Source organism: Perognathus longimembris, chromosome 16 (assembly GCF_023159225.1).
Source record: "Perognathus longimembris pacificus isolate PPM17 chromosome 16, ASM2315922v1, whole genome shotgun sequence".
NCBI classification, from domain to species: domain Eukaryota; kingdom Metazoa; phylum Chordata; class Mammalia; order Rodentia; family Heteromyidae; genus Perognathus; species Perognathus longimembris.
The window spans coordinates 23,477,601-23,493,693 of record NC_063176.1 but is presented as its reverse complement, the minus strand read 5'-3'; the positions used below and the strand labels follow the sequence as shown (position 1 = coordinate 23,493,693).

The 16,093-nt window shown below is 39.7% G+C and overlaps 1 protein-coding gene across 6 annotated transcripts in view; it reads left to right on the top strand.

Moving 5' to 3' along the window:
• Positions 1 to 16,093, top strand: part of Fras1 (Fraser extracellular matrix complex subunit 1) — a 423,435-nt gene that overhangs the window by 183,453 nt on the left and 223,889 nt on the right. For all 6 annotated transcript variants that reach the window (XM_048364092.1, XM_048364090.1, XM_048364089.1 and 3 more), the window contains exons 10-14: positions 1,875 to 1,964; positions 4,573 to 4,608; positions 6,671 to 6,818; positions 8,407 to 8,550; positions 10,016 to 10,150. In XM_048364092.1, coding sequence (XP_048220049.1) covers positions 1,875 to 1,964; positions 4,573 to 4,608; positions 6,671 to 6,818; positions 8,407 to 8,550; positions 10,016 to 10,150 — 553 coding nt within the window. The remainder of the gene's footprint in view (positions 1 to 1,874; positions 1,965 to 4,572; positions 4,609 to 6,670; positions 6,819 to 8,406; positions 8,551 to 10,015; positions 10,151 to 16,093) is intronic.

Here is a 16,093-nt window from a genome sequence, read left to right as displayed (position 1 = left end):
GACCAGATGCCATGTCTCATGCATCTGAAGATCAAGGTTTGAAGCCAGCAGGGCAGGAACGTCTGTGACACTGTTATCCTAAATTTACCACCCAAAGCTGAACTAGAGTTGTTTGTCCCAGCGCTGAGGGACAAAGCTAAGGGACAGTGCACAGGCTTTGATTTCAGCCTTAGGAAGGAAGAAAGAAAGAGGGGAAGAAAGGAAGGACGAAGGGAAGGAGAGAAAAGTAAATGAATGAATTTGCTTCATGAAACAATTTTGTTCAAAGCAAAAGAGGAATGCTCGTTGGAATGAGCTCTTCTCTCTCCACCACAGGGAACTAACATGGTTTGGGGCATCCAGCTTTCATCTAAATATAGCCTATCTATTTAGAACTTCCTACCTCACCCAGACTGAATCCTTGATCCCCAGGCTCTTTGCTGACTGAGAGGCCCACTTTCTTGTCTGGGTGCTGCAGTGAGCACTCAGGAATCTCTCATGCATTCTGTTTTGTTTTTTGTTTTTTGTAAGTACAAGTACACACACTCTGTTTTATTTCAAAATATTGTTTTAAGCAACTTAGATTACATGCATATAAATCCCTTTATCTGCCTTGAAAGCAAATTTCAATGGGTTTCTAGGCCATGCCTGCTCTGCCACCTGATTCTTAAAGATTCTGCAAAACAATTTATATGTAAATATGTTTGATCTCTATAGCACCCTCTGCTCTCTGTCAATTGCTGACAGGCAGGAAATTTTGATGGACAGTAATCCATATAACTCCCTTCTTTTTGAAATAACTTTATTTGCTCTATAAAAAGTTAAATTTATGTTATTTTGTGTTTCTTTTAGAAGTTCATGATTTACTTTATTTAAGAATGTATACATTTGTCCTGAAAGAGTTTGAAGACTCAAGAAATGTAGAAAAGGGCTTTAAAAATCCATCCCCAATAACCCAAACACAGCTAATGCTTTTACTTGGAATTTTTTTCTTAAGTGCCATGATTTTAAACATACAGTATTATTGCTTATTCAGTCAATTTTCATTTAATATGATTTCCTTACTTTTAAATATAATGTAGACTCCAAATTAAGCTCTTACTAAACAGTATCTTTCTTTAGATAGTAGATATATGTTAGATAAAACAGAGAAGTATTTTTTAAGGAATACTTTCTATCCTCTAAGTGTTAGATGTCAGTGTACCCACAGGAAAAAAGTGTAAGCAGTTCATGTTTTTAATAGCAAATTCTGTAGAAGGAAAGACTGAAGGAAAAACTATGACTAAGATGTGGAATTTGTAATTGTTTAAAAATTTAAAGAGCAAGAAGTTGTTTGAAATAAAAATAACAATTTGGAAGTTATTGATTCTGGACAATTAAATTTATAAGACTTTCTATGTCAGTTATACACTGTCCAAGTGTTGTTTTGTCCTCTTACAAAAGACATGAGTTCAGTAACAGTTTGTAAAGATTTCAGAATACTAGATACAAATTAGTTTTCTACACTTTATGCCAGAAAAACTACATTTGTGCATAGATGTACATCTGCACATACTTGTTTTCATATTTAAGGGAAATGGCTTGACTGGAATAGTGTTAATGAACCAAAGTTGCAATTTCTCACCTTCTAAATGCATGATAATGTGATCCCTTCCTAAGATACTTCTTTCTAGACCATGGCATTCTTTTTGTTACTTGTGTGAGCTCCTGGTCTTGGGTAGCACTTGTGGTGGAACAGAGTACACATATGGTGGGAAGGGGAAGTACTTGGAGAAGTGTTAGGCTGAGGAGGCTTCGTGGCAACCAGCATAGGGGGATATGAAGCTGCTTGGCACTTTAGCACTGCAACTGGAGATGCTGATTTTTATATGTACACCACTTCTCTGTGTCTGCAGGGTGAAGAACTAATTCATCTAGATGGAAAATGCTGTCCTGAATGCATTTCAAGCAATGGTTATTGTGTTTACGAAGAAAAGGCAACATTTGTGAGTATTAGCTCATAACTAAGGACTATCGAGCATTACTAATTTGGAGTTCATTTAATAAGGGGAATTTCCTTACCTCCTAGTTTCTTTTACCCATTCATTTGTTTTATAGACGTTGTGTGTTTACCTTCCGAATATCAGGTTTTGTTGTGAGGAAAGTGAGTATCACGGCATGTCCATGCTGTCATCATGGACCATACGTTATACATTTTAGTGTGGTGAGACAGATTTCACTCACTCTCTCTCACATACACACAACCACACACACACACACATACGCACACGCACACTCACACGCACATGAACACATGAACTCCAAAACCTGTTGATGAGTACTGCCTGCAGAACAAAGAACTTACGTAATTGAGCTTGGGTGGAAGATGATTTTCTTTTTCTCCTTTCAATTCCCACTTGTCTTCTTGTTTTGTTTTGTCTTGTTTTGTGCTGGTCCTGGGGCCTCAACTCAGAGCCTTGTGCTATGGTTCGTTTTTATTTCTCTCAAGGTTGTAGCTCTATCATTTGACTATGCCTCCACCGCCAGCTTTTTTTGCAGATTAATTGATGATTCCTCTCTTGGATTTGTTTGCCTAGGCTGGCGTCAAACCTTGATCCTCAGATCTCAGCTTCCTGAGTAGCTAAGATCATAGACATGAGACACTGGCTTCTGGCCTGAGACAGTTTACTTTTACGTAAGGCAAATGGGAAATCCTACATAAAGCAGAGAAATCCAAGCAACATCTGAAGGAACTAAGAAAGTGAGTCAGATCTGTATCTGGGGAGAGATTCCAGGAAGTGTGACAGGAGATAGAAAGGCACAAAAATAGCCTAAGAGTGAGTATGACTAGAACGAAGTGAATGAGGAAGAGGACTTGCAGGTGAGTTTTAGAAAACAGCCTGGAACAAGGCACATGGTTGATGCTGGTGAGCTTGGAGCTCTCTCCCCAGAAAACCATGTTCTGCCTAGGGAAAGAATAACCTAAGCTACTACTTAGGGCAGAAGAATGAAGGGAAAGAGACTGAAGGTAGGTGGTCCAGTTTGATTTTTGTAGTAGTCCTAAGAAAGGTGGCTTGGTCTACCGAGGAACTGATAAAATACTACCAGATTCTAGATTTCTTTTGTACATAGAAGTAACACATTTTTGGTGCATTGGATATGATGTAAAACTCTACTTTTTCACAAATATTTCTGCCAGTGTCTGCACTTGATTACTATATTATACCATAGAAAAAATTTTGTCATAATCTCTCCAAATGTGCCCCCTTTTAAAGCTGTATTTTCTACATGGGATTTTGGAATATTGACAGATTTAAGTTCTTAAAAATGTGCCAGTTAATCATAGATATGACTTTTGTTGACTAACAGAATATGTTTACGAAAATTAGGATTAAGTGCTCCGAATGATTTAGGTATATTATGCCTGTCAATCTGCCAGTGTTTCTGAGGATTTCATATTCTGTGGATTTGCCAGGTCAATAGTGCAGTTTCTAGGTTCAAATCCCTATTATTGCTACATTTGAACTGTGTCCTTAGACAAATAACTTGATCGGCCATGGGGCTTGAACTCTAGACCTGGGCTCTGTCCCTGAGCTCTTAAGCTCAAGACGAGCACTGTACCACTTTGAGCCACAGCACCACTTCCACCTTTTGGGTGGTTTGAACTTGAGAGTCTCATGGACTTTCCTGCCCAGGCTGGCTTTGAACTGCTATCCTCAGATTTCAGCCTCTTGAGTAGCTAGGATTACAGGAGAGAGCCACCGGCACCCAGCCAACTGATCCTTCTTGTAAAGTAAGGATAATAAAAGTGTTGACCTTGTGAGGCTATTGAAATGATATGAGTAATACACATATAACAATGCTTACTTGTTATTTTGAAAGCTAAAAACATTGGAATTACTGTGCTCTTGTCATTTCTTGTATCACTGTAGTATATTCGTGGTTTAGTCATTCTCAATTCAAAGGATTAGTGCTGGGGACAGGTTTGTAATCCCAGCTGTTTGGAAGGTGGAGATATGAGGATTATGGCAGAGGATAATTTGGGCAAAAGCAAGGGACCCTCTCTGAAAAACCAAAATGAAAGCAGAAGCACTGTGGCTTCCCTGAGTTCAGTCCCCAGTACTACAGAATAAAGCAGATAACCATGACAACAATAAGAGAGAACTGAGGAAATTAAAGGCTCTCTATAAATGTTGGGTGTGTATCTTCTCAATAATTATATTAATTTTTCAACCAGTTTTGGAGATAAATTAAACTCAATAACATTGTTGTCAGTAAGTATAAATCTCTACAATGCTCTGGGGCCACACGAAATTCAACACTTTGCACTTGTAAGTTTGATCCCTGACCAGGAGGCCTTTCATTTTGAGGGGAATCGAAGCTATTTTATCAACACAAAGTGAGAATAATAAAACTATTCCCTCAAATGTTGTTTTCACCTGCTTTTTGTATTCATTTCTTGGTTTTGATGCAGACTGATTTTATCTTTATTCATCACGAGTGAATGAAGTTGTATGATACTTGGGGAAATGGATATCTCATAATGAAAAATTAAATAGATCAGCCTAATGGTGTTTTTAGTAGTATAATAAATGCATTTCTCTTTGTTCCTAGTTGTCCTCAAATGCAAGTGAAATTAAACATATTCTGGTAAGTATAGCTTTTTAACTTGCTCATAGATCATTATAAAATTATTTTCAGTAATGATCTGCATAAACTACCATAGGGAAACAATGACAGTATTTTTCGCAGCCAAGTTTGATGCTTGATCAGGATGGAATAATGCTAGTAATAAGACTTTGGCTCCTTCCTTTACCTTATCTTTTTATCTTATATTTTTGTAACTATAATTTTCCACATGTGTCCTTGACCTTTCTCTAGAAAACTGGGTTTGATGCTCAGTGGACTTAGTTATATATTAGCATGTGAAAGAAAGAGATTCTAGGGATTGAGTGTTCCTTCTCCCAAAATATTGCTGAGCATTATCTCCTCTAGGTTACTTTCAGGGGTCAGGGTAATCCTGTATAGCTTCCCTGCCCCCCCTCCCCCCCCTCACCTCTCCCCATGATCACTAGGGCTTGAACTCTGGGCCTTACATGCTCCCTTGGCTTTTTTTGTTTAAGTATATTGCTCCTTCTTTCTGGCTTTTTTTGGGGGGGGGTTATTAATTGAAGATAATATTGTCATGGCATTTTTCCTCCTGGGCTGGCCTTAAACTGCAGTTTTCAGGAATCATCCTTGTGAGTAGAAATACATGTGTTAGCCATGGTGCCCAGTTTATATAGCTTTCTCTTTCAGGCAAACTGTGAGCACGGTTATTTCCACCAAGTTTACAATGTTGGATGGGGAAGAATAAGGGACAAGGAACTAGGTTGCCTTGAAGTGGAAATTTTTTTTCTTCTGCTTCTTCAACATAATATTCCTCCATTTTCTAACATGTCCCACTCATTTTGTTAAACATTGGGACATTTAACTTCAATGAGCTTGGTACACATTTTAGGAAACTTTTCTTTCAAAATCTAGTCTTTTGTTAATTTCTCTTTCTCATTCCCCAGTACATTGTGATAGGGACCATATATCTCTCTTCCCTAGAGCAAGTAGGAGGGTGAGTGAGAGGGAATTACTCTTAGAATCACTTTGCATTTCTCAGTCAAACTTTTCATGTGAATTACCATAATTTGTTTTGCGAGAAAGCCTGTGATACATCTGTAGCCTACAGAAATGGGCCCTTAAAAGCTTTAATTTAAAAAATATAATGACTTGTTTTTTTAATCGTGCTGAGTAGTTATAAGAGAACATAGACTTTTAACCATGTTTCCCATGGGTTACTATTGAGGTTGTATTTAATATGCCTGCTCATCACTAGTTACATGGTATTCCCCTGCCCCCAGTATTTTTCCTTTCTATTTATTTATTGTACCTGGGGAGGGGGGAAAATAGGTTTAGAAATACATTTTGTATGCTTCTTATATAATCTGCTTCCTCCTGGGTACTTTCACGGTTTATATCTGAGCATGCCTAAAATCATTCTACTGGTACTTTACTTGTAAAAGAAGCCAATTATGGCCGGGCACTGGTGGCTCATTCCTATAATTCTACCGACTTAGGAGAGTAATATCTGTAAGATTGTGGTTCATAGCCAACTTGAGCAGAAAAGCCCGTCAGTTTCCATCTCCAATTAACCAGCACAAAGCCAGGCTGGTGGCATAGTTCGAGGTGTAGAGCAGCAGTCATGAAGAAGAAAGCTGAGTAAGCAGGAGGTGTGGCATTCAGGCTCTCGTACCAGCAGAAATTAAAGTCTTTTTTTTTTGTTTTTTTTTTTTTTGTTTTTTTTTTTTTGGCCAGTCCTGGGCCTTGGACTCAGGGCCTGAGCACTGTCCCTGGCTTCTTCCCGCTCAAGGCTAGCACTCCGCCACTTGAGCCACAGCGCCACTTCTGGCCGTTTTCTGTATATGTGGTGCTGGGGAATCGAACCTAGGGCCTCGTGTATCCGAGGCAGGCACTCTTGCCACTAGGCTATATCCCCAGCCCTAAAGTCTTTTTTTAAAAAAAGCCACTTATAAACACAAATGAGGACTTCTGCCCTTATAAAGGTAGGCTGCTCCCTCTGCTGTGTCCCTTCAGTTTGTCCTTGTGGGAGCTGTGGCCACATGCCCTCCCCCTGCCCCCTCTCTTCTGAATCACCATTTTCTCTCTTCACTGTTCCCCACAGGAGGGCGAGGAGTGGGAAGATGGACCTTGCAAGGTGTGTGAGTGCCGGAGTGCTCAAGTCACTTGCTACCAGCCCTCTTGTCCTCCATGTCCAGTGGCCACCTTAGCCTTGGTGGTGAAAGGGCAGTGCTGCCCAGAGTGCACCGCAGGTGGGTGCACGGTTCCCTGGATTCCTACTGAGGTGATCTTACTGGCTGAAAGTTCAGAGAGATTCTCTTTTACCCTCCCCTTTCCTTAGATATCCAGTTTGCTTTCTTCCTTTTTTCAAAAAAAATGTGAGATATTGTTTCTTCATTCTTCTGATAAATGATTCCAATTAGTCTTTGCCTATGGAATTGGCAAATCTGGGCAAATCCCTGACTCTCTCTATATCTTTGCTGATAAAAGAGATCTTATTTTAGCTTGCAAAATTATTATGAAAAGCCAGAACTATAATGCTTCAAGACGTGTAAAGGTGAGTCTACCTTCCATTATGGATTTCTAAGAACAATTGCAAAAAATTTGTTGTGGCCTTTTGTTTTTTTTTTCTTTATAGTGAACTATGAAATGGACAGTTCCTTTTGGCGTTCTCAGATGGGATTTTAAAGTTTAAAGACTCATTAATTTCTTGCAAAAGCAAATTTTATCTACTTGTTCTGCAGTTCTACTTTCAAATCACCTGGGGTTGAATTAGTTCCAGTTAATAATTGTTGGCAAGCACTGGGATTGATCTGGCTGCACAGTAATTTGCCTGTATGCCTTGTGTCTCTTGGAGAAGTAGCTTTTCCTTCCATTCATATTTCTTAATTAATTGTTTTTATCCATGGGCTACACTTTTTTTATGCTGGCAGTTCTTGTTACACTCCCCTTATTTCGGCTAATCACTGTGTTTCACTGTCAAGTTTATCGAGGGAAAAAGCAAAACAACTTTATGGTTTAATTATGTTACCTTTGCCAAAGTGGCTCTCTGGACTTTCCAAGGGAAATATTTAGCAAATTATGTGTTGTACATCGAAAATTAGATCTTCTTTAACTTTAAAACCTGAAAATGGCCCTTTGCTGACAATTACCACTAAAGTCAGTGATAATTCTAAACACTGGAAAAAGATTGAAGATTTTGAAGACAAAGAAGAAAACAGGCTATATTTTTTAAAAGATGATAGTAACTAATTATAAGCATTGTAGGTTTTATATCTGAACTCTATATACATGGCAGAGCTTAAGAGCAACATAAGCTAAGGTACCATAAATTATTGATGCCGTTTTAGAGCATGAGGAGGATATTGTTATTCCATTAACAAGGCTGTTTTTTCAACAACTTTAATTTGAGGATATGGTAAACAAAGTGGTATTTTAGACAGAGAGTAGTTCTTTGGAATCTTGCATTGAAAGGGGGACCTTTTTTTTTGCCAGTCCTGGGGCTTGGACTCAAGGCCTGAGCACTGTCCCTGGGCTTCTTTTTGCTCAAGGCTAGCACTCTGCCACTTGAGCCACAGCACCACTTCTGGCCGTTTTTCTGTATATGTGGTGCTGGGGAATTGAACCCAGGGCCTCATGTATACAAGGCAAGCACTCTTGCCACTAGGCCATATCCCCAGCCCCAAGGGGGACCTTTTTGTACCTATGTATTATTTGGATTTTTGTCCCTCATATTCTCTGTGATTTGTATAAATCATATGACTCTTTTTTTTTTTTTTTGAGACTATAACCAAATCTTATGATGCTCACTGAGTTGTCTTCTTTTGTCCCTGGTTTTAGTTCATTGCCACCCAGACTGTTTGACCTGCTCCCACTCTCCAGAGCACTGTGACCTCTGTCAGGATCCTACAAAGCTGCTACAAAATGGACGATGTGTACACAGCTGTGGTCTGGGATTTTACCAAGCGGGCAGCCTCTGCTTAGGTATGGATCTGGTGGAAAGCCCAACCTAGAGGTGGGATTGTATAGTAATCAGAGACATTTCACAAAGGGGTTGTTCTCAAACCTAGGACTTGATTTGTCAGTGAGGGGATCACAAATGCAGGACATGCACAAGATCTAAAGCCATTGGAAGTCCTCGTACCATCCCTAGGTCACTTTGTCTCTTTCTCTCCAAATGGAAACTGACTTGATCCATATCACACAGATTTTTATTTATTTAATTTATTTAACTGATTATTTTTTTGCCAGTCCTGGGACTTGAACTCAGGCCTTGGGTACTGTCCCTGTGTTTTTATGCTCAAGGCTTATGTCCTACCACTTGATCATACCACAGCTCCACTTATGGCTTTTTTGATGGTTAATTGAAGATAAGAATCTTACAGAGTTTCCTGTCCAGGTGGATTTGAACTATAATCCTCAAATCTTAGCCATTGAGTAGCTAGAATCAGCCATGAGCCACTGGTACCTGGCATGCCAGATAATTATTAATTGTGTTTATCTCTTAACTCTAAAGAGAGTTACCAGAGGAAATAGAATGTGTTCAGGTGCGTTTCAGAATTCTTATCCATCTGAGGAGCTCTTACCTGGCAGAGTTTGATGTTGTTGAGGTCAAATCTTTGCTACGTTCATACTTAGCCCTGACTTGTGAGGTTAGTTATCTATTTATGAGTGAATGCTCCTGTTTTCATGGGTCCTCCCTGAATGTGTCTGCTGTGAGTTCCTTGCCTTCTGGGTTGTGCCAATTTATGTTTCAATAAATGGTGTTGACGTACAAAGGCTGAAAAAAGGGATTGAGTGTTTAACCTTGCTGTTACCTGTGTTTTCACATCTGCTGATTGGAGGTAGTCCTGTACTTTCCTCAGGGTTCTGTGAGGATTAAGTGTGTTGGTACTTATTACTTGCCTAGGTGAGTGTCTAGGACATAGACAAGGCTCAGTAGAAGCTCGTTACTTTCATTATTATTTTTGTAGTTAATCACTTGTTTTTACATTTATTGATTTATACTTAAGATTTTTGAAAGTCACTTAGGGACATTCTTGCCAAAAATGTTGAGTAACAAAAATATTAAGAATTATTAATAAAAAGAAAAGATCACAGACTTATGAGCCAATTTCCTGGCTTCAAATGCCAATGTCTTGTGGTCTTGGGCAAGCTCCTCAACCTCCCTCCGGAAGCCTGTTTCTTGTCTGATATAATGTGGCTAGTAACAATTACCCCCAAGGGCTTCTAGTGATCATGGAGCATGCATCCACATAAAACACTTGAACCATGCCTCACACGAAGTATTTACTATGCAAATTATGGCTGTTTAACAATATTTTCCTTCCTCTCTATCCTCTGTGATCCCAAAGCTCTGGGATGGGCTGTGTGAGGGTCAGCACTGGTATACTGGCTTTGTGCTAACCAGAGGTTCCCTGTTTCTTTCTTCATCCTTGTCTGGAGCCAGCCTGCCAGCCTCAGTGCTCTGTGTGCACCAGTGGCCTGGAGTGCTCATCTTGCCAGCCTCCCCTGCTGATGCAGCGCGGGCAGTGTGTTCCCACCTGTGGGGACGGCTTCTATCAAGATCGCCACACGTGTGCAGGTAATCACTGGCTGGGCCATGGGTAAAGCTCCTTCACTCCCTCACATCAGGAAAGCGGTGGGGCCACTAGGAGCTGAGAGCAGGTTGCCTAGTTGCAGTGCTTTGATGTGGATGTAATTGGCCCTCCAAGGTTTATGTGCTGGAAGCTTCGATCCTTGTGTGTTGATAGAACCTTTAAAGAGGAGGGGCTGAATGGAAGATCGTTAGGTCACAGGGATTCTGCTCTCAGGAGTGGCCTGGAATCAGGTTGTAACAAACGAAGGGCCACCTCACATGCAAGGGGTCAACACCCTTTCTGCTTCTTTTACATGTTCTTGGATCTGGTGAGCCAACAAAATCATAGGCCAAATAAACCTCTTTACATAATAAACTACCTAGTCTTAACTATTTTGTCATGAGAACTAACTATATAATAAGGCAAGAAGAAACAGAATAAAGATTTCTAGTGAAATGAGAAAAGTGGTAGATGAGAGAAATGACATGTTTCTCAAACTTTATTACTTTAGTATCCATTTAACTTAAGAGGTCTGTATATGTACTTTTATATTTTTAATTTTATGGTCTTAGTTTACATCTAGCTTAAGCTCTTAATATTTTAACAGTCTCTGGAAGTGGGAATGGTAGTAGTTTAATTTGTTTATGCTTGGCCAATTTTTCAATAATGATTATAATCATGTACCTAACAGGTTTTTTTAAGGTACATGTAGGGTGAACAAAAGATAAAGGGAAGAGAAAGAAGTTGGTCTTTAGGACAAAGGATAATTAGATGTGCCCAGAACCTAAGTGCAGATGTGTGGAAATAGGTCACTCTGAGAAGCAGGTGGACAGAGGATGGACTGAGCTGTCATACCAGGAGCTGCAGTCACTGCTGTTTAGCAGAGTGGGAGAAAGGCAGACCTGTGATGAGCACTGGCAGGTGAGCCAGTCTGATAGGCAGCTGGTTGTACCCATCTCTCATAACCTTTGTCAGCTTCTCAGGAAAAGCATTTGGAGAGAAAAGAGTTCAAGAGGATGAGTGCCTGGTATTCATCATTTGTGTGAGCTGAAGAAGTTCCTGGCCCCTGAGCTGTGAGAGGCAGCTGCTGGTGCTCTCTGTTCCAGGTCAGATAGAATCAGAGCCTGGAGGATTATGGAAAGGACCTTGAAAGCACTGTCATGAGAACAGAAGGGCCTGCTCTGTAACTAGCCATGTTACAGATATGGAAGTTAGGACAGATTCTGAATTTAGCTTGAGGGGGTTTTTTGGAAGTTTACAGCATTCCTCTGTTTCCCAAGAATCAAGATCTGCACAGTGTTCAATGTTTATTGAGCAAATATAGGATTATTTGAACAAATGAATGAATAGACTTAATACTCTGGGATGGTTCTTGACCCACCAGTATTTCCAAGAAGGCTCAGCCATAAAAGATGAAAAAATAAAAACCTTAATGTTGACAGCTATTGTATTCTATTTACCCATTGTTTTGTGACAGACTCAATGCAGGCAAATATAAACACTTTTGTAAGTGTCTGATAGTTGGGCAATTTAGGTAAACTGCTGAAATTTCAATTTGATGAAATTATTGAACGTATTTTGTATTCCTTTATTCTACCCCATCAAAGAGACCTCCTGCCAGCACTTCTGTGACAGATTTCCCTTAAAAGGGAATTAATTCCTTCTAGATTGTCCTCTTTCCTGTATCCCCATGTCTACCTCCTCTTACACTCTTTCCACATGCACATTTTATTTCTTTCTCTCTTCTTCAGCCCTTTTCCTTTTTCCCATGCCCAGTGTTTTAATTGGTGATGCTAATGTTATTTTAAGGGATTTTGCAATGGGTAATGTTTCATTGGATTACTGGGTTACGTGGCTGCCTGCTTCACATTCCATCCACATACCCCCACACAAATGCTTCTAGTAGAAAGTTGCTGGGAAAATTTGTTCGCATTCCCTCTAGGGAATTAAACCAATTTGCTTTAGTTCAGGCTGGTTGCATTTTTATGCATAAAATAAGGAGCAAAAACAGAGCAAGAGGAGAGAGAGAAAAGGGGGTGGGGAGAGATAGAGTGATCTTAAAAATTAAAGCTAGATATCTGATCAACTTCCATCTACCATCTTGGCCCTGAGACTACCCAAATTATCCTTGTAAATAAGCTTTCTCAGCGTTGGGATGTTTGTTGTTTACTTGTGTTTGGGCCATTTCTGTTGACTTGTCACTATTGACCTTGGAAGTCTGTCAGCCAGCTCATGTTCTTCCAATACGTGCTAAACTTTTCAAAAAGGAGCCTGCCATTCTATGTTAACAACAAGGTTTTCTGGATTGATTTCTTTTGGCAGGGTCATTTATGCTATGACTAGGATAATTCTCCACTTTATTGACCCATCAAAACCCAAAGAAAGTGAACATTATGCCAAGGAAACTAATTGAGAGAAATCACCTGTTTCATATTCATGCTTGCTAGTAATGTTGACTATAAGGCAGAATAAAAAAAAAGGGACAGAACCAAGTAACAAATAAACATGGCTCTTCAACAAAAGTGTACTCGCAGGTAAACCAGAGGGGATAAAAGAAGACTCTGAAAAGTGAGGTGCTGGTGGCTCACACCTATAATCTTAGCTACTCAGGAGGCTGACATCTGGGTATTGGTGCTTAAAACCAGCTCAGGTAGGAATGTTCATGAGACTCTTATCTCCAATTAACAACCAAAAGCCAGAAGTGGTAGAGGGCCAGCATTGAGAGAAAAAACTAAGGCATAGTGCCCAAGCCCTGGGTTCTATAGCTAGTATTGTTGTGTGTGTGTGTGTGTGTTTATGTGCATATGCGCGCGCGTGTGCGCGCGCGCACACACACACACACACACACACACAGAGATTGAGAACAAGATACTGAGTCCTGCCAGAGAACCTCATCCTTGAGGTCCCTTATCATTTCCCTTTCCTCTTGAATTTGGCTATGTTTACATACACACAACTGTGCGTAAGCCTGCACACACATAGCAATCTCATTGTTCCATCTTGAAGTTGGTTAAGGTACATGATGTAACCAGGGACTACAATGTGTGCCCATTAAATTCCCTGCTTCATTTTTCTGCCTTTCCCAGTTTTGTAGCATGATGATCTGATCATTTCCTAGTTTTTTGTAACAACACAAATTCGTGACAGGCAATATGTTAATTGCCTCTTCCCCATAGCAGGTAGGGCCACAGAATAATTACCTTGTCAGTGCCAACCTCTGTATTTCAGCCCTGGCTCTTGGACTTCTTGACTAAGAGGCATACTTTGCCAGAAACTACACGTGGTTCAACATCCCTTCTTGCCCCTCATGTCTGACTCTTATTGACTCCATACGCCACAGGTACTAGGACTGCATTTCTACTTTGGTTCCTATGTGCCCTACTTTTTTGCTCTCTGTCCTGTTCTGACTCACTTATATAGGAATTAATAACCCACCTCTTAATTACTTGCAGCCTGGTAATTAAGCTTTATCCTTGATTCTCTCTTGTCCATCACACACTTATCCCCTAGTAACTTCATGCATGGCTCTTGGGTACCATTGGTTTTCTTCTGTTCTCTCTGCCAGGATGGTGTTCCCATTGCCTCATCTTAGAAAATCTGCTATTAAATGTGAATCTGAATCAGAATGAAAATTCCAGGTCCTGAAAAAATTTCCTCCCAACTATTTTATCCTTTTTTTCTATTAATCTCTGTTCCACTCTGGTGGGGCGATTGAACAGTGCTCATAGGTCATAGATATGAGCCCATAAGAAGGAAAATTACGCTGGGAATGTGGCTCATGCCTGTAATCCTAGCTACTCAAGAGGCTTAGATCTGAGGATTGTGGTTTGAAGCCAGCAGGAACAGGAAAGTCTATGAGACTCATCTCCAATAAATTAATCATAAAAAGCCAGAAGTGGTGCTGTGGCTCAAGTGGTAGAGAGCTATCCTTGAGCACAATGAGGCTCAGGAACAGTACACAGGCCCTGAATTCAAACCCCAGGACTGGCAAAAAAAGAAAAAAAGAAATGAAGAGAAAGAAAAAGTAAAATAACCGGCAGCATGCATCATAAAGAATATTAAATGAGTAGCTTAAGTGAATGTGGAGTTTGAATACAGCCTATTTTTTTAAATATGTGAATCAATACTTGGTCTGTCTCAAATTATTCATGAAGGCCAGAGGATAGAGCCATGTGTACCCCAAGGCAAACATTGCTTTCATTCTGCAGTTCCACAGTCTGAAGGAATGTAGCACAGTGGTTATAAACTTAGAACCTAGTATCAAGCTACCTTGATTCTAATCATGATTCTGTCATCTACATGCACATTAACTCCATCCTTCATTTTCCTCTTGGTAACACTGAGATAATAATATCTACCACATAGGTTATCATGAGTATCAAGTGAGTAAATTTACTTACCTTAATCAGAAGATGGTTTGTGGTACCTGGGAGGTCTTCACTATATGCTCAGAACCTCATATTTTTACTTTCTCCCCTGGTTTCTGTCTTCCATAACCCCAATCATTCTTTTTCCACCCCTGTTCTAGGTCTTGAGGATATGATGGTAAATGAGATTCAGTTTTTATCCATTGTGTGCTGGCAGTCAAAGCAGGTTAGGTGTACTTTCTAAAGATGTAAACAACAACGAAACCCAGTAAATGCCTGTGAAGTTTATTTTATTGAGTATTGAATTATATTAGATTTTCAATAAAGAATTGCGCAATTGGGTTAGGTATGGTGGTGTATGCCTGTAATCCTAGCTACTTAAGAGGCAGAAATAAGAGGATCTCAGTCTGAGGCTATCTCTGGCAAAAGCATGCCATACTATGTTAGACAAACTAAGAGAAAAAAAATGAATAGGAGCATAAGTCAGGTATTAGAGTGTTTGCCAAGCAAGCAGAAGGCCCCAGTTCAATCCCCAGTACAAAAAAAAAAAAACCAAACAGATAAAATGTAGAAAGAATCAAGCAGTTGGAAATTTTCCAGGATTATAAAGTGAAGTATTGAATTGAATATTCTTATTGTAGTGTGTATAACTTTGGACAAGAAGTTCAACTACTACACGAGGGTAATATCTACTTCAAACATTAGTATGAGGATTAGAGTTTTTTTTTGGGGGGGGGGTTGTTTTTTTGTTTTTCTGTCAGTCGTGGAGCTTGAACTCAAGGCCTGGGCACTGTCCCTGAGCTCTTTTGCTCAAGTAGTACTAATTCTATCTCTTTGAGCTACAGCTGTACTTCATGTTTTTGAGTGGTTAGTTGGAGGTAAGAATCTCTTGGGGACTTTTCTACCTGGGCTGGCTTCTCAGATCCTCAGATCTGAGCCTCCTGTGTAGCTAGGATTACATGAGTGAGCTAACGATGCTGGCTTAGAGAAGACTTTTGAAAAGTGTGAATATATTATCCTTAGTCCCTAATGTGTAGACACTAAAAGGGAGCTGTGGGTATTATTGAAATCAGTCTTTTATTTTTCAGCCTATAGAAATGAAAACCAAATGGCTTGCCTTATCAGTTTTGTTCCTTAGTGTCTATTTAAAATGAAGTATACTTTTATATGTTCTAAAGAAGCAAATATAATATATAGAACACTTTACCATAGTCCTTGCAACAAGCTAAAATATTTTTCTTTAAATAGTCAGATTAAATGAGATTCTGCAATTATTTGGATTGTAGCCAGTATTAGCCTATATTTAGAGGAAACATGACAGCAAAACCTGTGAAGTTTACATGTTGGAAATTAATTTAGTTGAGATTCAGAAGCTGAAGCTTGAGCAGAAAAACTTCTAAAGTTGATTATTTGCTTAAACTACTTTGGCTACAGAGCCAGTCATCAGAGGAAATGAAATTTGGGTTTCTTGGAGTGGCTTGTGGATCACTGAAGAGTTCATGGGTCTTGGCATACAATTTTTATCATGCGTCTTAACCTAACATGGCTGGGTGGAACTGTTGGCAAAGATGCTTACTGAAC